This window comes from Nelusetta ayraudi, unplaced genomic scaffold, assembly GCF_046127955.1.
Source record: "Nelusetta ayraudi isolate G7.1 ecotype Tasmania unplaced genomic scaffold, CSIRO-AGI_Nayr_v1 ptg000052l, whole genome shotgun sequence".
Lineage (NCBI taxonomy): Eukaryota > Metazoa > Chordata > Actinopteri > Tetraodontiformes > Monacanthidae > Nelusetta > Nelusetta ayraudi.
In genome coordinates this window covers 6156638-6179710 of record NW_027466102.1, presented here as the reverse complement: position 1 = coordinate 6179710, position 23073 = coordinate 6156638, and the positions used below count along the sequence as shown (strand labels likewise).

The window sequence follows — 23073 nt, the reverse complement described above, 5'->3', positions numbered from 1 at the left end:
GTTTTTGAAGAAATGAATGCACAGCTTATTTTGGTGACCATGTACAGTACCTAAATTGTAGGAATGCACAGATACCAGTATTGGTTATCGGTACCGATGCCGGGGCTGAGTATTCACGATCGTAAAATACAGTTTGATACCATGACACGGATAATAGTTGTGTACTGTATATATGTATCTGACAATTTTGTTGAAAGTAAAAAAAAAAAAAAAAATACAAAAGTCATTATTTCATATGTAATGGCTTTATTAAGTACTCAGTATCCGTATTGGTAAAATACAAGTACTCGTACTCTGCTTGTTATAATGTGCACATTATGCTCCCTGAACAAAATTAATAAACTGCATATTTTTGCCTATCCTCTAGAATCCATACATTAATCCAGGATATCAGTCATACAATGAAGAAAATCGTCATGATTTTTCATCCTTAATAAGTAATAATAGTAATCCTTAATTATTTTACTTTTCAATATTTTTGGAAACTCAACAGAGATCTACACAATGTCAATTCAGTACTAAACCCATTCCACAATCTAACTCCCAAACATGAAACACGTCGGTATTTAACATTGGTTCGCACATTACGCATTTTAATTCGCTTCATTTAAACCTAAATAACTTGGGAAAATCCTCAGAATGCTCGATATTCCAGAACCAATTGCTGTTTTAGTGGCGTCGCTAGTCTTGTTTTTGATACTAGTCCAGTGGCCACAGCAGCACGTTTATGGTTTGAGCTGATTGACATTGGACGCAGATTGACGCGTGCAAGATGGTTCACCTCAAGTTCGTGAAGTTCTTTGTGTCATTCCACTCCATCCCCTGCCTGGTTGCGACCGTGGTCGACGGCTCCTGCGAGTTTAACCGCCGACACGTCACCGAATGTCGAAATGGCGCGAGCTAAGCACACTTCAATCCTCCCCTGGCCTTTTCGTTTCAATCCCGTCGAGCGTCTACTCATCGTCCTTCCTCCTCCTCCTCCTCCTCCTCCTCCTCGGTTCCTCACCGATCCGTTTCTCCCTCCTCAGGGCTCGAGAGCAGGACCTGACGAAGAGGCAGGATCGGGAGCTGGCCGAGCTGAACGCCGTCCACAGCAGGGAGACGCAGAACATGCTGTCCGACTTCAACAAGGCCCAGGAAGTGCTGAAAGACAAGATCTCCGCCCTGCAGATCCTGTAAGTACATCCTGCTTCCCGGAGCCGAGGTCAGCGGAGCGGAGCGCCGACGCAACAGCGTTCATCTCGTTTCGAAAAGTTTCAAACGCCTTTTCTTTTTTTCTTTTTTTTCCTAAATGATGCAACGTTTTGTGGTACGGCGCTGGGTAAGAGTCTTGGGAGCAGGCGGCTTTTTTTTTTTCTCTCTCTCCTCCCCTCGGGAGAAAACATGTTTCACTGATCTCTTTTTTTTTTTTTTGTCTACTCTTCTCTCAAGCTCGTCAGCGTCCCCCGTCTGTAGTCGAGCCGTCAAATACGAGAGCCCTCTTTTCCGCGTCACACCGAGAGGGGGGGACGGGGGGGGGGGGAATAATACAACAAAAGCAAACCTTGCTTGTCAGTCACGGCTGGCTGGGCTTGGCGCGCCGTATAAATAGCTCCCCGCGACGTTCTCCGCTCTTTTGTTCGGGCTAATTACGCCGCTTGCGTCACCCGCGCCGGCGTGTGTGAAGCGGCCTCGGCAGGGAAAAGCTGGCTCCCCGTCAGAAGGCGCGAGCCGGGGAGATTTGTCGGTCTGTACCTGCAAACAGCGCGTTCCCCTTTTTCCAGAAGAAGGGAAGAAGAAGAAGAAGAAGAAGAAGAAGAAGAAGAGGAGAGCAGGTGAAAGGCAAAGCGTTGATGTAGTTGATGTAGGAATGACGTGCAAACGGTCACATGTAACGTCGTTGGGTAATTTAATTAGAAAATAAAGATAATTGTAATCAGTTACATTACTGGAAAAAAAATATGCAATTAAATTACAATTACTTGTGGATTTATTCATGATTACAATTTTAGTTACATCTAATCAATTTTTACAAAAAAGGTATACATAATATATATACACATATATTATGTCTGAGTGGTTCTGTTAAGTTCGGAATTGCAGCGCCCCCTGCCACTCGCCTGCCAGTTGAATTGTCTCTCTCTCTTTTTTGAGTGCTGATGAAAGCTTAACAGTGTCGTGTTCAAACAGTTGAGAACATTTATTCAAAATAAAAGAAAGTACTAGTTAACATTACTTTGATAAAGTAACTTGTGTAGGTGTAACCAATTACATTTTGCAAAGTAATCTTCCCAACACTGCATGGAAAGCTGTCTAGTTAAAACACGCGCGCACACACACACACACACACATATATATACAAATTATATTATATTATATTATATTATATTATATGGCTGTATATAGCCTATAGCTTTGTGCTGATGTGCATCAATTCGTCCGAGTCCGAGCGGCGCCATCGTCTGAACCATCTCACCGCCGGGGAAACGCCGCCTCTGTAACGGTGAGGCTCTATCCCCCGCGCCAACCATCGGATGGATCAAAAGTAATTAAACGTTGAGCCGTATCTCTCTGAAATCATTCTCTCCCCCGCCGAACCCGCTCGCCCCACCGACCGCGCGGCCAACCCTCAGTTTGTTGTCCTCCATCAAGTTGGAATGAACTGCGCAGTTCCACGTCGGTTTGGACGTTTGGACGCTCTCAGATCATGCAGAGATTGCAAATGAAACGCACGCGTCGTTTGCCTTTGTCAGCTCGCCAGACCGATCAACCGCATCCGAAACATTTCAAGGCGCTAAGGTGTTTAAAGGGGCCACGCGTAAGCTTCAGTGACATCCAGTGGCAAAAAAGACAAACGCAACGACATGAAGCATTGTGGCAATGGATATTTTGTCATGTCATGTTATTATATTTTCAGCTGTCAAAATCACAGACAGACTGTGGGCTAAGTGAGCCGCATCGCTCCAACATTTCCTGACGTCACACCTGGTCTCACGCAGCCGTGATGTCACAGTAAAATTGGCGAAAGGCTGAGCAGATACAGTCAATGGCGGCTTGTGCATATCCCAGTCTCTTTCATGGGACCTATTCGCCCCGCATGAGTATTTAAATCTTCATTACTGCTGAATATGAGCACTAGATGCCATAAATGTCTATTTTCTACCATCTTTAAGGTAAAAGAATATTGTAAATGCTCCACATTTGGCCTTTGAACGTGGGCAAACCATAAATGCATTATTTCTAGTCCCATTAAAAAAACAAAAAAAACAAAGTATTGCGTGTTATCGCTTATTGCTAGCAAAGGAGTATCATTTGTATCACTGTAAAAAGCATGCTCAGTGGTTCGAAATCATTGATTAGCCTGTGATTCGTCCAGGGCAGAGGAGCCGCCTTCGCCCTGACACAGCCGGGATGCAGCTCAGCAGCACCGCGACCTCAAGTGCAAGAGCGCTTTAGTGGAAAACAAATGAATGGATGTGGACGTCAAGGCAATAAAGATCAACCTGCTTGAGCTTATGTGGCGTCTTACTGCGGCCTCAAAATAAAACTTAATCGTCAACTTCATCAACTTTTATTTGTACTGCGCTAAGTCGACCGAAGCCTCCAGAGCAAGCGAGGTGCGACAGTGGCCAGGAAAAACTGCCCTGTGGGAAGAAACCTAGAAATAGAAATAGATGTAGCCAGAGTGGCAGACAGGCCAGAGTGAGTTAGAGGGTCAACAACAAAGCTCTCACAATGTAGATGCAGATATGTATTAATAAATAGATCAAATATAGAAATACAGAAGCCCCTGCATAGGAGTATGATGTTTAATACAAACATGTAGATTTACATTGATAAATGGTTGTGTATTAATGTGTAGTTATACATTGAATTATTATACATTGAATTATACTAAATGTATTGTAATGGGCTGCTTTGGCAGAACGTGTTTGTCCGTGTCTGGGGAGGGCAAGAGTTTGTGACGGCACATGATCCGCCACCGCTAAATCAAGTCCTAATAATAGTCCTCAATACATATAAGTTTAATATAATACTGCCCAGAACCTTCTGAGAAAACTGCTTCCCACTTTATGGTGACAGCTTACTCTCCAACTACCGGCACCTCTTGCTATGAGAAGCAAACTGGCCCACTAGGCTCTGTGTGTCTGTCATGACAAATATAGACAAAAAAATATAGATATATTTTGAAACTATAATCATAAAGTAGAGCATTATACATCGCATTTCTTCAGACTGACTCTTCGTTTAATTCAAATGCAGATGACGCAGGGTGAGTGTCGTGTTGTGCGGGAGGCGGGGGCCACAGCCAGCGTGGGGGCGGCAGCGTATCAGGGACGCAACGTGAATTATTTCAGACGAAGATGGATGGGTATGTTGATGTACGGTGGGGGGGAAGCTAAGAGGCGATACAGCCTGTTTTTCCTGTTATCCCGCGTCCTGTTGGCAGCAGGATAACAAAATTAATGACGAAACGTTGTTGTTGCTTTTACATACACCTCACGGTGATGAAGTAATGAATACACCAGCGGTGTACTTGACTGAAACAGAATTTAAAGCAACACTGCACACATTATCAACAACACTGCTTTTGTTCTGCTTCCTCCAGTAGCCACGTAGCGCCATCCTATGAAGCGACTGTGCATTACGCCGCCTCATTGGATTAAATCAAATCAAATCACCTTGGGGGAACGGGACTCGAGCATTTTGTTATTTATTTTTATTTTATAGAATTACACTAATTGTAAGACGCCAAGCTATCGTGATTGAAATTGTTGACATCATAGCTGTTTAATATCAGTAAATGCAAAAGAGTGAAAAGTAAAAATGAGCTAAAATCACTTAAATATGCATCTAAAATAATAGTACAAGTACAAGTACACATTTTGTTCGGCCATGTCACCAGTCGTCTTGTGTTTGACATGATGCAAATCACACAAATCACAATCACATTTCATTAGATTCATCGGCTTGGCCCGGTCCATTGTGGCCTGGTTTGATTAAAAAAAAAAAAAAAAAAATGAGCAACCACTTCTAAACAAGATTGTGTTTTAGTGCCCTCCCGATTTGGAACAGAACAAACTGGAACAAAACAGTCGGTTGTGGGCTGAACTCGTCAACAGCACGCTGCGTCCCGCTTTCTGGGACAAACTTTCTTTCATAGTCAGCAGCTTTAGTCTTTTGGCAGATTCTTTTCTTTTTTTCTTCTTTTAATATAACAGTGCAGATGCATCGCTGGCTCCGTCCCCAGAGATGATCCCAACAGTCTTCCTTCTAATTAACTCACACCCAGTTTTATCTTGACCAGCAGCCTTTCTTTGCATATCTAATAAATCACTGTGCGGATGACAAGCGCGCTCTCCCTGCTTCTGAGCCTGCTCCCCGAGCTGTCACCGCGGACGCTTTATGCGCTTTCTAATTTGATATATAATGCATCATTTGAACGTTTATTTTATTCCTTTGCCTTATCGGCGGGGCCTGTCGGAGCGTGTGTTCGGTCTTAGGTTATCGTTTGTTTTGTGTTTGTTTTGTGTTTGGCTCATTGAGCGAGCTGGAGATAAAGCCTTTATCAAGCATGAATATACATACAAAGCAGCTCCGCAGTCCGTGAAGAACAGTCAATAAAACTGCAGTAACCGCGGTAGGCGCTGTTTTGACATCACACAACTCAAGAGTGAAAGTATTGAAGGGGGGAAAAATTGACTTTCGCAGCGCTTTTTTGTGGCTTTTTATTGCATTACGAGCACACACACACCAAGTGTGAGAAATTACAAGTAAACCAAGCTGGCCAGTCTGCTCATTTAATGGATCGACATTCGACATTGCTACCTCATATTTCACATTTAAAGGTTGAGCGGGTAACATTTAGCCTGATATACCAGTTTTATATTGGTAAAAGCTTAATATACTGCCCAAAAATACACTAATAGAAGTATATACTCACAAGACAATAAAAGTCATTTGGTTTTCCTACCCTTAGAAAGGTTCTTTTTTGTATATATACATACAGCAAGGGTCTTGCTCCCAGTTAGCTGCCATCTTGCACCGCCGTATTTCTAAGGAAGCCTGGTGTGGTCAATCCTGCCCGCCTGAGCGCTGCAATCTGTGAATTGATTTTGCTGTTTCTTCTCAAAATCTCCAAATGTTAGACACTGAACCTTACAGTACAGGCAGCACACATATGCGACAGTAGACCTAACTTATTCTTGCAAACTCTTGTTCTAAGCTAAGGCTGGAGTCCAGAATCCCAAATTCATACCGTCACCAAAAAAAAAAAGAGAGAAAAAGGGAAAAAGCCACGAGGCTGTTATTTGTTGGACCATCAGTGCTACAAATTACCAGCCCTTTAAAAAGCAGAAGCTGTCTGCGGTGTGTGAAGATAACAGCCTGCTCTCTTCCCTCCAGAGTCCTTACAGGGGCTGTAACGGATGATGGTGTCTCGTCTCTTAATGGGACTTTTTACAAGTTCCTTTCTTTTAGCCTCCATTTGTCTCACATCTCCATTTGCTCTAAAGAAAAAAAAAAAAAAGAAAAAAAAAAGCTCCCTTTTAGCCAGCACGTGTCTCATTGTACACCTCAGAGAGCGTCATCACACTGAGTGCCAGGCACAAAGAGTAAATATTTGATTTGCTTTAGTCATTCAGTGCGTCACAAGCATACATATATTTGCCACATAAATACAAAGACTGAACTCGATGAGATTAACCTTGCTAGTAGATTTCTGTGTGCTTTATCGTAGCATTAATTATGTCCTTTGCTACTGCAGCTCTGTGAAGCTCCCTGAATGGACTTAAAGGACTATTCTGCTGTATTCTATTGTAACGTGTGGTGTCGAGTTTTGCCATATTAGCGAGGCAACGTGTCGTGATCGCTAATCAGCCAGCCGCGTGGCAGCAACACAATGCATTTGGACACGTGGACGAGGTGAAGACGAAGACGACCGGTTCAAAGCAATCGTCAGAATGGAGACGGAAATGAACAAAGTTTGATTTTGAGTGGCCAGAAGAAAGTAAACAAAGAAGCTAGCTTGTGTTTTTGGACTTCTAGAAATGTTTCAGAAATCTGGTTGCGATCACATTGAATCAAGTCAGCACTCAGATAAGTTGTCTGGAAGTCAGTTCCCCTTCAATAAACCTTCTGGAATGCATAACAATAAGAATAATATATAATGTTATGGAGTATTTATAGATTTCTCAAAGACACTTTACAGAGTTAAGATTAAGACATGGAATACAATTTGCCATTAAAGAATACTTAAAGTTATTCAAACAAATAAACCAAATGTAGTTTAGAGTAAAATAAATAAAATGGTAGATAAAAACCAATAAGCAAGTAAAAAGGTGAGTACCATTAAAACAGTAACTAAACATAAGCAGTAAAATAGATGTTTTAAGTAGTGATTTGAACGATGGCAGGTCAGCACACTGCAGAAATGCTCCAGACATGCTCCTTTTTTTCACTGAACTGATCAATTTTATTTGGATTCATATGACAATAGTTAATTCAGTCACTTGAAATGTAGATTTACTTTTTTTTTTCTGTCATATGTACAGAACACTAATGGCATCCTGGGTGGCGTGGGTCGTCCTCCGCGTGTCGCCGGCACTTCAGCAGAGGGTCTCTGCTCAGTGGAGGGCTGCTGATGCTTGGGCAGTCGGGTGTAAAATAGCTGCGAACCAGACATTTGGCCTCAATGTGCCGCTGCCCTGAGGACATTACGCTACAGTTCAGCGGGTGGAAAGATAGATAGGCACACGCACGCACGCACGCACGCACGCTCACACACAAACACGCGCACGCACGCTCACACACGCACACATGCACACACGCGCGTACCGAAGAAATTCTTTTGAGGTTATTGGACAAAGTCGCCACTAGTATTTCCACCTGCCTTGGAAATAGAGCGTAGTGCAGGTCAATTACTAAATCAATCTTGTACAGTTTAAGAGTGCAGGCTTCACCTGCCCGTCCCAGGGCTGCAGCGTATGGCTGGCGTCCCAGAGTCGAGTCCCCTGCGGTCACCGACCACAACTTCCCTCCACTTGTCCTTTAGTTTTTCATTAACCGTGCATGTTGTGCTACTTTTACACAATTGTGGGTTTACGGGACCTGGCAGAGGATCTTACATCATTTTGTACTTTATTGCATCATTTTCTATGGAGAGTATGAACGCCCCTGAATTAAATTTCTTTGTTATGTTCTGAAGATTGAACTGACTTGCAAGTTAATTGGCCCGCATTTTGACACCATTTTCAAATTGAATTATTTCTGTAACGTTGAGGCCGACAGCGATGTGTAATTTCCGTCTTTTACGGACTCGTCGCCACTGACGCTGATGGAAAGGATTTCAATTTATCGATTTCAGTCAGCAGGATCAATGCCATGTCTGCGATTGAACGCTTTGTGACAAATGTCAGAGGTCACAAAACCTTATATAGAATTGTGGGGCGATGAAATCATCGTGTTTTACTAAAGTAAAGTATGCGTATGTCTGATTGTATGACAAAAAGTATGAGAACCTTACGAAAAGAAAAGAAAGCATGTTATTGCATTCAGCCCATTGACTTTGAACCTATGGGGGGGGGGGGGGGTTATAATGTCCCCTGGCAGTAGACCTACCCATCTATCACAACCCAACCCGGCCGGCCCAAATGAGCGTCGGCCCACCGGGAATTGCCCGGTATGCCCGATGGCCAGTCCACCCCTGGTACTTAGTAATATAAAGCGAATCTGGCTAACTGGCTAATTGAGCCTAGCCAGTTAGCTAGTTAAGAAAGCATGTTCTTGTATTCAGTCCATTGACTTTGAACCTAAGAGCTTATTCCTTTAGGGTACATGGAAATATAAAGCGTGTCTGGCTAACTGGCTAATTGAGCCTAGCCAGTTAGCTAGTTAGCCAGTTAGCCAGCCAAGTCCTTCTTGCAGAAATCCATTGTCATATTCAACTTTTCTTTAATTAAACAGTCATAAAACAATATGCTAGGTGTGTTGTTGCCCTCTACGGGAAGTTTTAGTGTAAAAAAAAAAAAAAAAAAAATTCAACCCCCTGGTGTTTTGGTTCGGTGTTACTTCAGCCTTGTTCCCAGCTAATTTATGGACGGCTCTGATAAACCTGCTGCACGAAGATTTTACCATTGGGGAGAAAATGTACTATATTGCTCCCATATATAGTGTAAATATATATATATTTTATACACTTCTGAAGAGCAGCGTGCTGCTGTTTAATGGTGCCTCGGGACCAAATCCAGATTTCTATCAGGGTGTTTGAGTATTGAGTGCGAAGCCTTGAATACTGTGTGTGTGTGTGTGTGTGTGTGTGTGTGTGTGTGTGTGTGTGTGTGTGTGTGTGTGTGTGTGCGTGCGCGTGCGTGTGCGTGCGTGTGCGTGTGCGCATCCAGAGGAAGCCTACACAGGAAGAAAAAACTTGCCAACTCCACTCGGTTTGGGATTGAACCCAGCACGTCCTTGCCGCGAGGTGACAGTGCTAACCGCTACGCAGCGGCGGCAGTCGGCGTGATTTATCGCGGCAGTCATTTTCACTCAGAGCTTGTCGCTGTGCGCTGCGCATTTGTCAAACTCGAGCGCAAATTCGCATGTTTCCTCGTCTCCGCCGCGAAACGCCGCCACCGTCTCACAAAGGGCAATGCTGAGGAGGCGAAAGACACCCTGATGCCCGGTCTGCAAAAGTTGTATGACAAAGAGGATGAAGAAGATGACAAAAAAAGGGGCAGTTTATCTGATTTTCTTTCTTTCTTTTTTTTTTTTTGCTGCAGTTCAGCATGAATCAGTGTCTCCGAGCGCCGCTGCAGTTACTTACCGCCTCTGTCCGGCGAAGGACGTTCGTTCACGGGGAGACGCCTCGGCGTGTTGTACAGACAGCTTGTTCTGGTGCTCGGCCCTTAAGAAAGTGTGATTTCCCACTGCGTCATGAATGTCAAAGGGATGAGTCCCCTCTGTGACTTGCACTGCGGCACTGCGCTACGTTGAAAGACTGTTTAGCTCGCTGTCAGACCGTGTTGCATGAGGCGAAAGCTCAGGCAGAAGCTTTGTTCTGAATCAGCGGCCGAAAAAACAAAACAAAAAAAGGAGCCAAAACAATTAACAATGTATGATGGAGACTTTTATGTTTCCGGTGTTGTCACTGAGAACCAACCTATTTCCTAACTTTCTCAGGAGTTAATTAACTGGCTGCTGACCACAAGATGGCGCTAGAGCACCGCCTCGCTCCTCTAAGGCTCATTGAATAAAAAAACGATGAAGTCTGCTTTAAGGTCCTGATTTATCATTTTTATATTGGTAAACTCCTAATGTAGTGCCCATAAATACATACATACATACAGAGTCTTGCTCCCAATTGGTTGCCATCGGTTAACAGTTAGCCACGCGGAAGAAGGCGAATGAGATATCCAGGTTTGTGTGCAAAGGCCACTGTAGCTCACTGGCACGCTCAGGAGAGGGGGGGGGGGGGGGGGGGAGCGACATAGCGCTGCCATCTTAAATGTTACCACTTGATGTCGCTGTTTCTTCTCAAAATCTCTAAATATTGGGAGTGTATGATCACCGGGCCTGGGGCTATTACATGTGGAGTTTGCATGTTCTACCTGTTGTGTCTGGGCGGGTTCTCTGCGGGTACTCCAGCTACCTCCCACAACCCAAAAGCAGGCACACTCTTCAGGTGGCCATCGGTTGAAATGTGAGTGTTAATTGTTTTGTTTTTTTTATGTGTGGCCCCTTTGATAAACATGGCGACTTGTCAAGGGTGTAACCCCGCCTTTGCCCAAAGACAGCTGGGACCAGCCCCAGCAGACCCCTGCCACCCTGAGCGCAGGAGAAGCCGGAATAGAGGATGGATGAATGGATAATAACAGTGGCGGCCGACCACAAGAGCGGACTAAGGCACCACTTTTACCCTCCTGAACCTCATTGTATAAAAACGGTAGAGTTTGCTTAAACAGGACGAGGACAAGATTACACAATTGTTATTCTACAAAAACATCCTTTTAGTTGACATTCAGAGTCAGAAAAAAAAAGGATGTTATGGAAATCAGACCAGGCCGCCGAAATTTGCAAATCAGGCAACAGGCCGTGAACCGAAGAGGAACGTCCATCTGTCTACTCCCTCGGTGAACGGCAAAACGTCCATTAGATCCTTGTGTTTAGCCGTGTTCTTCGTTTAGGAACTCTACGGACTTCATCTTTATACTCCAAGTCCACAGAGGGAGTACAGCACTTTTTACTGAGCACCGCCAAAAAAAACAAAACATGCCAGCACTTCCTATTAAAAGCTACTGTTGTACATCCTTAAACAAAAATAAGCATTAGTTGAAAGCATTTTCAATAGATTCCGCCAATCAGATGACTTAACGGATCAAAAGCCTCGCCCCTTGAAAACCTCTTCGACCAAGAAACCTCGCTAGGTCGTTCCTTGTCCCCACCATTAATAGGTGAACTGGCTCATCGATATGTATGCTGCATTATAATGTTGCGTATTGTATTGTCGGCCATTGCACATGTGAGCAGTTTTTATAGGAGGAAAAAAAAAAATCAACAGGAAGTTTTGCAGAGGTGCGGAACTCTCCGAGGGCCAGTTGAGGCTTGGTACCATTTTTGTATGTTTTCATAACTGACAAAACAAAAACAATGGATACGGCCGCGCGGCTCCGTTTCCAATTGCAAAGCTCACCACCGTAATGGTTTTCCTAATGAAAAACGAGGAGAGGAGCAGAGGGACGGGGAACAATTACTATTTTTATTGATCAAAAGCTAATGAAAACGGAAGCGGATGCTTCGCTCATCTTTTTATTTCCCTCAGTGTAACCGTTTGACTTTCTCGTCTCCTCAACGCAAGTTCGGCTGGCTTTGTGCACCTGTTTTTTTGTTTTGTTTTGTTTGTTTTTATTGATATCGGCTCAGTTTGAAATTAGCCTCGTTTCATTTCTGAGCATCAGAGTTGTTTTTTTTTCTGTCGTTCTACAGGCTTGAAGGAACAGAGGATAAGTTCAGGAACAGAGAGAGCCGTCCTGAGGACCTGCAGCTCATCGCCGAGCTGAAGGACATGGTGTCCGAAAGAGAGTCGCTCGTCAAGAAACTGGTGGTAGGTAATTGGTGGCTAAGCAATACATATATAACAAGGGGATGCCTTTGGTCTTAGCGTTACCTATCCAGATGCGGAAGCCAATGCAAAATGAGTTCATTTAGCATTAAAACAGTCTGAAATTTTGTTAATTTATTGTATTTTCTCTCCTGGATGCAGAATTAAAAACTTTGTAACAGATCTGATTACCGGTAAAAATGCAGAAGGCATCAAGGCAATTGAGAGTTGGCACGTGTGGTTTATCGGGACTGCTTGTTATCGAATAACAGATATCGCAAATGTGATGATTCCAGAAATCAGATTTTTGCCTGCATGAAAACAGGGCTCGCTATCAACTCGATAGCAAAAGCACAATCACATGGAAGCAGAGTGAGAGGATTTGCAGGTGAGTCCTAAAGAAGAGTCCCTATTAGTCTGTCCTGGTTGATGTCCCACCAATCAGCTGGCAGTCATCCTTCCATGGCTCAAATGTCAGCTGGGCGCCCGAGAGGCAGCGCTGTGGAGGCCGACAACGTGTCCCATCACAGCAGGCCTCCTGGATTAATCGAACCTCAGCGAGGGGGAGTGGCACAGACGCAGCCCGTATCCATCACTCAGCAAGACGTTCGGCAGACAGAAGCGGTGGTGGCTGGAGCTCCATTGGGGTTGCAGCAGATATCTTGACACATCTCACAGAAAGTAATCAGTGTTTTGGGGGGAAAAAAACAAAAAAAAAAAAACAGATTTGGATTTTTGCTGAATGTTTTTTTTTTTTTTATTTTTTATAGCTGTGTCTTGGTTGTCCCCATTATGTGTCTTCTGGAAGGCTAATGGAATCCTGCCTTCTGTTTGTGGTGACCGTGCTACTAGTGTTGTAGTTCTGGCCACTTTTGATGCGGTTTAGATCTCTCTTCGGCCTCAACACTCTTTGGTCTTGGTTTCGGATGCAACAGCCTCAAAGATGGTGCAGTGTCATTATTTTTACGACTCCTTTGCCAAATGCAATCAATAAGATACATCTGTTATAAAAAAAAAAATACTACAATGAAAAAAACAGGGCAAAAAAAATACTACTTTTTGCCCTGTTTTTGAGTGGCATCTCTCACACTCCCCAATATGATTTTTCTTTTTTTTGCTCTACAATATATACAAGTGGTAATAGTAGTATTTTTCAGTCTTTGTCTTGACCATTGACTGAGTATAAAGATGGACAGAGCCATTGGTTTGCGAACCCCCGTTGGGAAGCTCAACGATTGGTCTCACAGTCGGAACCATCTTGAGTTTCCAGTTCGCTTTAAAACCGGAAAATTCCATATTCGAATGTGTGGGTGGCCCTGAAGGTGAGCGATAATTGGATCATGAGTGCAGCATACTGTATGCCCTAATGCCCACCCACCCAGTGGTAAACTGGCTGCAGTTGGATTCCATACATAAGCCATAACCACAACTGTATGGCCATTTTTACTCAAATTAGACCAAATTAGTGATAATAGGAATGTTTAACAAATGCTTCACAAATTGTTTTCTCCATCTATTTAGACCAACAAAAAGTTTGTGCCAATTTGTAACAGTATTTTTTGCAACCAATTTTGGCGGTTCCTGCTGGTCAAATGAGAGAATTCCGATTTTTGGTTCCTCCGTGTTGGCCTCCTTTCTCCTACTGGAAGCTCTGATTATCTTTCTATGCAGTCAATCGGCTCGACTCATTGTCGGTCTTGACTTGGTCTTGGTCTCCACAAGGTCTTGCTTGGTCTTGGTCTTGATCCTGTCTCATCTCAATACCCCAGTCTTTCCTTCCATACCACAGGATAAGTTAGCTTAAGAAAGAATAAAGCAAACACAGGATGAATTGTAAAATGCCAAGCGACCATTTAAGCTGAGGTCAGTAATCTCATTAAAGTGTGCTTTGTGTCCTGCCAGATGTTAGACATCGACATCACTTGCGATACTTTGTATCCTTGACATTTTAAGATCAAATGGGCCCCACCTCATTAACACTTGGGTTTTCATTTAGTGGGTCTGGGGGAAAAAACAGGGTCTGTGTAGTTCAGCTGGACTAATCACATGAGGGTGACCTAATAGATCAAATTTCAATTTGTCATGCTGTAGCACCACTGCGTGGAAATCCACAGTTCAAGTCCAAATGGGATGAAAGGTCCAGAGCTGGAGGACGTTTCAATTTTTTGAAATTTAGAAAATAAATTGTGTCTAAACTTAGAGGCTATGGAAGGGAGAACAGTACCAGAGTTCAAATGGACTTAAAAGGCAATTTTACACCCACTGTCTATGTCAAGAGTGGTAGATAGAGTGGATAGCTGGATAACTTTCAGTAATGTTTCTAAAATAATAATAAGGATAATAACAATAATTACACAATGCTGCCATCCACTTAGCAAAGTAAACCATCACGACAACTGGCAAAACAAGTTATCTCCAGGAAAACATGAATAATTTACGTTGCGTACAGCTCTTTGAGAGTCAAGAATGTTATCAACATGTTTGCTCCTTCTCGTGTCTCTTCTTGCATTTTAGAAATCCTAAAAAGTATGAATTTATTGAGCTAACAACAGTCAGAAGGGGGCTCCACAACGGGGTGATTGGGGCACAGTTGACACTAGTGAAGGGAAACGCAATTCTTTGCACTGACTTGCATGAGTCGTTATTCAAAGAGAATTATGTTTTTAAATCATTTGAGTCACTGTGAGTGAGAGTGAGCGGACATCCATATGATGACCCACTCCCAGAGCAGCAGACTGATCAATTGATTTACAGTTTTGTCAGGCATGGCTGAGGGTTGATGGTCCGAATCTCCTTCCCCATCTCTGTTATTGTGTCCTTGGGCAAGGCATTTTACCCACATTGCCTCATATGAAAGTGAGTGGATGTTTGGTGATGGTCATAGGGGCCATTCGGCGCAGATTGGCTGCAACGCTTCAGTCAGTCTGCCCTCGGGCTGCTGTGGCTACACGCGTAGTTTACCGCCACCAGTGTGACTGTAGTGTGAATGAATAATGGTTTAAATGCGAGCACTTTGAGTATCTGGTAGAAAAGCACAATTTGAAGCTATCCTGAGTTCAAACCATGGACTGTATATAAAGATGGACCGGGTCATAGTGACATCACCCATTGGTTTGCAAATACTGTATTTGAAATGTATACGCTGGTTTCATTGTTAGCGGCATCTTGATTTAACACTTCATTTTGAAACTGGAAGATTCCATATTTGGATGTGTGGGTGGTGCCCAAGGTTGGCAATGATTGGACTGTGGGAGCATCATGTGCCCCATTGCCTACTCACTCACTTGCTAGCGAGCCGACTACATTTGGCAAGTAAATTGTAGCCATGCCCACAAATGTGGCAACTTTTAGTCAAAATTAAAACCAAATTTGACAAAATGGTCATTTGGTCAATTTGATTTTGACTTTTATTGACCCGTGGTTGAAACCCACAAAAAATGTAAACAATTTTTAAAACCAATTTTTGAACCAGTCATTTTTGGGCAGACAGTGGATTACAAGTTTTTGGTACGTCTGTGTTGCCCTTCTTTTTGAAACTGGAAGCTCTGTCCATCTTATCAACATACAGTTGGTGGTTTGAACAAGAAATGGGCTATGAACATTTGCACAATAGTGACATGTTGTCTGGCCTCTTCTTTGCAATTAGCTTGAAAGCAGTAATAGAGAAGAGTCGGTGAACAAGTTAATAGAGACAAGGAATGGTGACCCATGAGTGAAATGACTTGACTTTTTCATGAGTTGTTCAAGACTCACATCACTCATTCATATACTCAATGGACTGTACTTTGGGCCTTGATCGGCTTTGGGGGTTGAAGCTCACACTGTAAAATCTATCGTTCAGGGGTTGCCTAACGATGGCCTGACTTGTGATGTAGCATGGTTTTTCTCCTCCAGGACGATAAGAAGTTCTACCAACTAGAGCTGGTCAACAGAGAGACCAACTTCAACAAAGTGTTCAATGCCAGTCCTAACGTTGGAGTAATCAACCCGCTCATTAAGGTAGGCCCTCATTTTTTTTTTGTGGCAAACCCGGGGCACTGTGATCAGCCTGTCGCCTTGTTTCAGTCCACGGAAAAAGTGATATCCTGTCCATCTCATCTCAGCTCTGAGGTTCAAATACTTCTCACTCTCTGTCACCAGATGAAGTCTATGTCTGGCAGAGAGTTACTGTGGTGCTGCTTTAGCAATGTGTTTCTCCCTTTTACACTCAACACAAAGGAGAGTCTAAAAAGAGCAGTGCACAGCAGATGGCCAATGCTCTAATGGGGATATCTGGCATTAAATAAGTAAGAAAGAAATACAGTGAAATATTTCCACAGTTAAAAGAACGATATCCAATAATTTTGTTCTGAGCGTGAACTGGTGCTCAGTTCAGTATCTCCGCTGTCACAAAAAGATGAAGTGGTAAATCTGCTTTCTGTTGCTGTTCTTCAACTACTAGCAGACGCTTTTGCAATAAAGCCCAGCCTCCTGAACCCTGATTATATTGTTTGAAACTAGATTAAAGGTCACATGCTGTGCAAAGAATACTTTTCTAGTTGTCTGCAGCAATAATACACACATCTTCAGCCTGACACGAAATTCCCCAGAATTTAGAGTCCGTCATTTACTACTTTGGCTTTGCTCATCTTCTCAGAATGTGCTTGCCAAAACCGAACTCCTCCCTTTGTGATGTCACAGAGGACACACACCTCACTGAGACCTCTCAGGATGGTTGCTACACCCCAGCATTGAGTTCATTGAACCTTCTGGGGGCATTTTTGTTTTCACCCCCTTCCAAAGCATCAGTTTTAGCAGGATTCCAAGCAGTAGCTCACTGGCAAGCTCCGGAGAGGGAGAGAGTGAGTGAAAGCCGCTGCATTATAAAATCTAAACACCTCACGTCGCTGTTTCTTCTTCAGAATCTCCAAATGTTACACACTTAACCTCAAAATCGATTTTATCAGATGCTAAATCGATTTAATAGCAGGATGCTAAAACTGAGCGGGGGGGGGGGGCGACAAACAGAGGGCTAAACGTTATGTCACATGGATTTTGTTAAACTTTAAGCTGGGGGTTTTGCCGTCAAGTAGGGTAACCATCACTAACATGACGGTGAGTCTGAGAAAATGTGCCTCCGACTCGTCTTCGCGGCCGGCAGTCCTGGTTGACAGGCACTGACGTCACTTTTCCCAGGGCGTCTCGAGTCCCCACTGCATGACGGGCATCGAACCACCGGCGTCCTACACCTTCCAGCTCCTGCCTCTTTGTGTACTCAACATCACACATGCGTGTGTCTGTCGTTGTCTCCTGTGCGTCGGACTCCCATCTACTCGTATGTGTGTGTGTCCCACTGGACTTAAATTCCGCTGACTCCTCCTCCCCGCTCTCCTCTTTTGCTTTCCAAGCCATTTGTTAGTGTGAGGTGTTTCTGCTTTGATGCATTTTTTTTCTCCCTCTCCCATCTAAACTTTCATCCTGCGCAGAGTGGCCGCCGCTTTAGGTTCTCGATCGAGAGTTTCCCGAAACCGATCAGCATTGAAATCTCAACAGCAGCACACTGCTCTTTCTCCTCTCTGACACTGGTTTAGACTTCTCTCCCTGGAAAACTCCCATTCTCCATCTTTGGTTTTCTTTCCTCTCCTCCATTTCCTCTTATCCTTTTTAACCTTATTTTGTTTTAAACCTTTTTTTCTTTTCTTTTTTTCCTTTTTGCTCCGTTTTTGATCCCGATGCCCCTCCTCTTCCCTATTTGTTTTCTGTGTAGCAAAAGAAAAAGAATGAGAAAACATCCAGCAGCAGATTCTGCAGCTCCTCTAATGTCAGGGCTACCACGGAGGCCGCAGGCGTGGGCGTGGCCGTTTCAGGCTCAGGCGGCGGGCTACCGCCCCCGCCCCCAGCCCTGCCCACTCGCCTCGAGCCCATCCCCAACTCCCCCCTCCACCACCTCGAGCTCAACTCCAACAAACCTCTTCCCCCGCCGACCCCTCCCACCGAAGCCAAGAAATACATGAGGTGAGACCTTGCAGACCAGACAGGCAGCAGCTGATCAGTCTGTCCGTTTCTTCCGAAAAAAGACTCTGATAAAGTCTCATGGTTGTAAAGGTGAAAGGCACTTTATTTGTCTGACTCGTCGTCGGCTGTAAAAAGCCTTTGTTTTTTTGGTTCTCAAGTGGAAACCTCGTAAAAGCCATTAAATTGTTTCTAAACCAAAACATGAAACTTCTTGGTAGGAGAATAAGTGGTGGTTTTAAATGTGTGTTCTTTCCTGCCTTGTTTATTTTTTAAGCTACTGGCTAATAGCTGTAGCATCTTAAGCGTAACATAAATAGCATAATAATAATCTCGCCTACATTCACTAAAAGTGGTGTTTAATTCCAGGATTAAAGGGGCCTTTAATAAAAGAGAAGTCTGAGACTTTAAGATAACAGGCTGTTGTTTTGGAGAGTTTGCTAATCAAGTCCTCCTTTCAGCACAGTTGTTAAGCTTGTAACATTTCCTGACCTCACGCAAAGTTGAGCTCCTAAAACCTTATGCCATGTTTGTACTAAGCCCGTGAGTAATATGTTACGTATCGTTTTTGCCGTGCTAGCTAGCTTTCTAATCTAGCCGTGGCTGTTTGCCTGGTTGGCGGTCTTATTGTGATCATAATCTTAATTGGTAATATTTGTTTTCTTGTAGACTATCTACAAAACAGATACTATGAATGCAAGGATTTTTAAAAAAAAATCCAGACTAATTTTATCGTAACGTGCTGAAGCTGAATGCAAAATTCTGCTTCCTCACATGCTGGTAATCTGACATTCTTTTGCTGCCATAGATCAGATATAAGAAACACAATGTCATTTCATTTCCGACGCGACTGTTTATCTACAAAAGGCAAGACGGATTAGATAATTGATTTATTGTCCTTATCTCCAAACACTGAGTAAATTCTAAACAGAGCCCTATCTGAGGTAACTCTGCTACTGGCTCTCTTAGAGATTAAATTTAACCGAATCAGCGACAGGGCAGAACACACAAAACTATACATTTTTTATTTTTACTAATTCCTACATACAACATGAAAACTGAACTCACTTACAAATGATTTAAAGTTCCAGTGTGTAACATTTGGCTTTATTTATGATTTTTATATTGCTAAAAGCTTAATATAAATCATTTATCATCAATATAAGTGTATGATTGCAATACAATAAAAGTAATTTGGTTTTCCTACCCTAGCAAGTTAGTTGCCATCTTGCACTGCCACTTTTCTAAGGAAGCCTGGTGTGGACAATCCAGCTGCCTGACAGTGAATTTTGTAACTAGGGCATTTTCAAATTAAACCAACAAAGAAGAAGGTTGACGACAGGTTTGGGTGCGCAGGACCCCCGTAGCTCACTGGCAAGCTCAGGAGACAGAGAGAGAGAGAGAGAGAGAGAGAGAGAGAGAGAGAGAGAGAGAGAGAGAGCCGCTGCATCCTAAAATGGAACCACCTCACGTCGCTGTTTCTTTTTCAAAATCTCCAAATGTTACACACTTAACCTTTAAATTGATTTTTATCAGATGTGCAAACAGTTGCATCTGACAACGTGCCACCGAACACTGTTGCAACACTTGTGCTCTAAGCAAAAAACAAATACTTTTGGAATCTGCTAAGCTGTCACTGAACACAACTAAACCCCTTAAACTGCTCTCATAGAGGGAGACCTGACTGGAGTTTCCCTGCGCACAGAATAGAATAGAATAGAATAGAACGTCTCTATTTATCCCACATTGGGGAAATCTGCATAATTACAATGACATGTAGGGCAATAGTTGGAACAAATTATATCAATTAAAAAGAAAATAAAGCAATACAATAGAATAAACTACCTAGACGAAAGAGTTAGAATGGAAGGAAAATCAACTATTTACATCGGTATGGACAGTTCTATTTTTTATCGAAGCAAGATTTGCCAACAGTGTTTGTATGCAAAGTGCTACATGGGACATGTAGAGTTCAACATTTGATACACGCATCCCACAGAAATACAAAGAATGGCCTTGGAATGCAAAAAGGGCATGTTTTTGTTTTTTTAAGTTTTTTTTTTTTGGTTTTATTTTCTCCTCTCTGTGTTTGTGTCAAGTGTGAACAGTGTTTAGCTAGCGCGCATGACGAGCTCCATATTTGTGTTCTCGGGACGCTGTGACAACCTTTGCCCGTCCGTGTCTGTTTTTGTGTGTGGGGGGCGGGGGGGTTCATGTCGTTGCTCTCGTGTCGTGTCACTTCTGTGGTTGTTCACCTCCGTCCGAAACTGCAGCATGTCGACGGCTCGAGCCGAGACGGGGCCCAGCAACTCTAAACGCCAAACCCCCCCGTCCTCCCCCCCCCTGTCGCTGTGAATACGTCATGGGGTTGATATTGCACTCCGCTCTAACAATCTGTCCCCTCTCGGTGTGGTTGGTGGCCGGCGTCTCCTCTTTACAACAGCTTCTTCTCTGTCCGGCGCGACGAAACGCTTCGCCTTTTGTTTTCTTCCCCTGGCTGCGTGCGATTGGTCACCGTGGCGTTCGAGCGACAGTATTGAATTATGTAACATGCTTCCTTACATGAATACATGCAGCAGCTGTGTCTCGCATGCCCGAGAGATTGTGTTGTGTAGGGTTGCTGGTGTTCGGGGGGGCGGGGGGGGGTTTCTTTAGCATGTGTCGAGCGCGCGTCGAAGGGAGAGAAAGTGAGCGCATGTCCCGGTTATTTTGATCTCCTCCGATGCATGATTTGCTGCTATTTATGTAAAGAGTGAAATGTTGGAGGCTGCTGCTTTGTATGAACTTCAAAACGGGGGATTGAATTGGTCCTCTTTTGCAGCAAAATATACACACGCACCCACACACACACAAACACACTCACAACAGAGCCAGACGATGACAGTATGAGGTCAGGTATCATGCATCCGCCCTGAAATATTTTCAGGCATCATTAAACGATTGGCTCCTCCTCCCCAGACGCACACCTTTTTGTTCTCTTAGCTTATTCTGATCCCGCCGCTCGTCGACGCTAATCCTCGCTCCAACGGCGGCGGTGAGCCGTTTGTTCACCTCGCCGCTTTAAATTAACGCATCGGTTTTGTTTTTGCTGTGTTTTTTTTTCTCGACAGGTAGACTTAGTTATCGTCGAACACAAAGTACTGAGCCAAACACAGAGTTAAATAACGCTCGAGGGTAATCAGTGTCACGCCACCATTGGGCCCAGACCATACACTTTTTCTTTTTCTTTTTTTCTTTTTTCTTTTTTCTTCTTTTTTTTTGGAGGACAAAAACGGAGCAGACTGATGAGAAGAAACACGTCTTTGAGGAGCTTGGTAGAAATCAATTAGCTCAGCACTAGCTCGTAGCTAGCTGCCGCTAGGATTTGCTTCTGTTAAATTGAAAAAAAAAAAATCAAACAGTATAGTTTCACTGGTGTTAAACTTGTGCAGCGCTAACCCAGGGGTGGCCAATTTTGTTTTGATTCATGGGGCCACAGTGGGTTCTAAAAATTTGAGAGAGGGGTCCGGGGGAGATGGATGGAGTGTTTTGGTGACTCACCTCATAGGAGAAAAAATATATACATCACGGGATGTGTAGAAAATTGTTAATGTTAAATGTTAGTGCTAAAGCGTTAAAACAAAAATATCTGTCTTTGAAGCACCAAAGTATTTCGCTCTTTATTGAAATGACTCTTAAAACACTGGGGGAAATAAATTGATGAAATACAGCTATTTTATTGCTTACTTGCTATCAATATAATTTCTTCAAGTTCAGAGGGCCGGAGTTTGCCCATGCCTGTGCTAAACAATACTTTTCATATATATATATTTGGGAAAAAAAACAAAACAATGGTGTTTTACTTTTGGCCAGCCATTGAATCATCAAATGATATTGCTAGCCTGATTCAAGGTGCAGAAGTTGTTTGTAGTTTTTACTGTTTGCCAGTAAACGTCAGCCAACACATCTCTTTCAACAATAGATTTTTAGCTAAGTTGAATGATGTTAGTCTAATAGGCCACACCCAAAAGGTTGTTACCCAGGGCGATCTCCATGCCACAGCGTTGAGTCATCCGGCAAAGGCAGAAGCACTTTTGCAGACTCAATACAGTAGTTATTCAACTGTGAAAGAAGATGCGGCATGATATAAGTGACTTCTCTGGTGTTTGTTTAAAACAAGAACCCGCCGGCAAAAGAGGCACAGACAATAATGAATATTTTATGGAATAATAACCGCTGCAGTCTGAGATGTGTTGTGGAATTTAAGCGCGACGCATCAGGCCACATACATTGGAAATTGTGCGGAAGCGAGTGAAAACAATAGGAAATCCAACGAAAGGGAAAATAAACATCAGCTTGGGGCTGCGTAGTGAAAAAAGTGTCAGCCCCAATAATAAACATTAGTGGTGTAAGATCTAAACATTGACTTTATGCTTGAGGATGACTAAGAGCCAGGAAATAGTGACTGCTTCTGGTCTCTCTCGGCCAGGCAAAATGATTACCATTTATTTTGAATGACTTTCACCACTTTGTGTGAGAGAACTTTTGCAATCGACATTGCTAGAACATGATGAAACCGCATGCTAGAACAGGTTAGATCCACCTTTTATGTCATTACAAAGAAAATGTAACTTGTCCGGTGGCTCGTTTGTCCGGTGCCCCTCGTCAAATTACCCTGGCGTACGTGTGTTTAACACCCGGGTTTGATTGGAGGATGATCATAATAATCAGGTGCAAATGAGGAAGCGGTTAAAAATATACATCTTTGGTTGGAAGAATTTCCCATCGATACATATGAACCAAATCCACTTTGGACCAGCGTGTGTGATATATGCGTAATTCCCAAATTTCAAAGTGTTGGATTAAGTCCGAGTCGTGAAAGTGTATTTTTTTTTTTTTTACAAATGCAATGCCTCCGATTTGAATCTTCTCCCGTCACTAAGCAGTTAAATCCTGAGCAGTTTATCCTGAACATTGAGCGTTGTGTACTTTTTCATTTACTGCCCCCTTGTGTATGGTTGCGTAAATAACAC

The 23073-nt window shown here is 43.3% G+C and overlaps 1 protein-coding gene across 3 annotated transcripts in view; it reads left to right on the top strand.

Moving 5' to 3' along the window:
- The window catches only part of fam184ab (family with sequence similarity 184 member Ab), a 138005-nt gene that overhangs the window by 113548 nt on the left and 1384 nt on the right, over nt 1-23073 (top strand). For 2 of the 3 annotated variants that reach the window (XM_076037734.1, XM_076037736.1), the window contains 4 exons: nt 1029-1175; nt 11956-12073; nt 15965-16069; nt 17817-18064. In XM_076037734.1, coding sequence (XP_075893849.1) covers nt 1029-1175; nt 11956-12073; nt 15965-16069; nt 17817-18064 — 618 coding nt within the window. The remainder of the gene's footprint in view (nt 1-1028; nt 1176-11955; nt 12074-15964; nt 16070-17816; nt 18065-23073) is intronic. The other variant, XM_076037735.1, reaches the window with a different exon arrangement.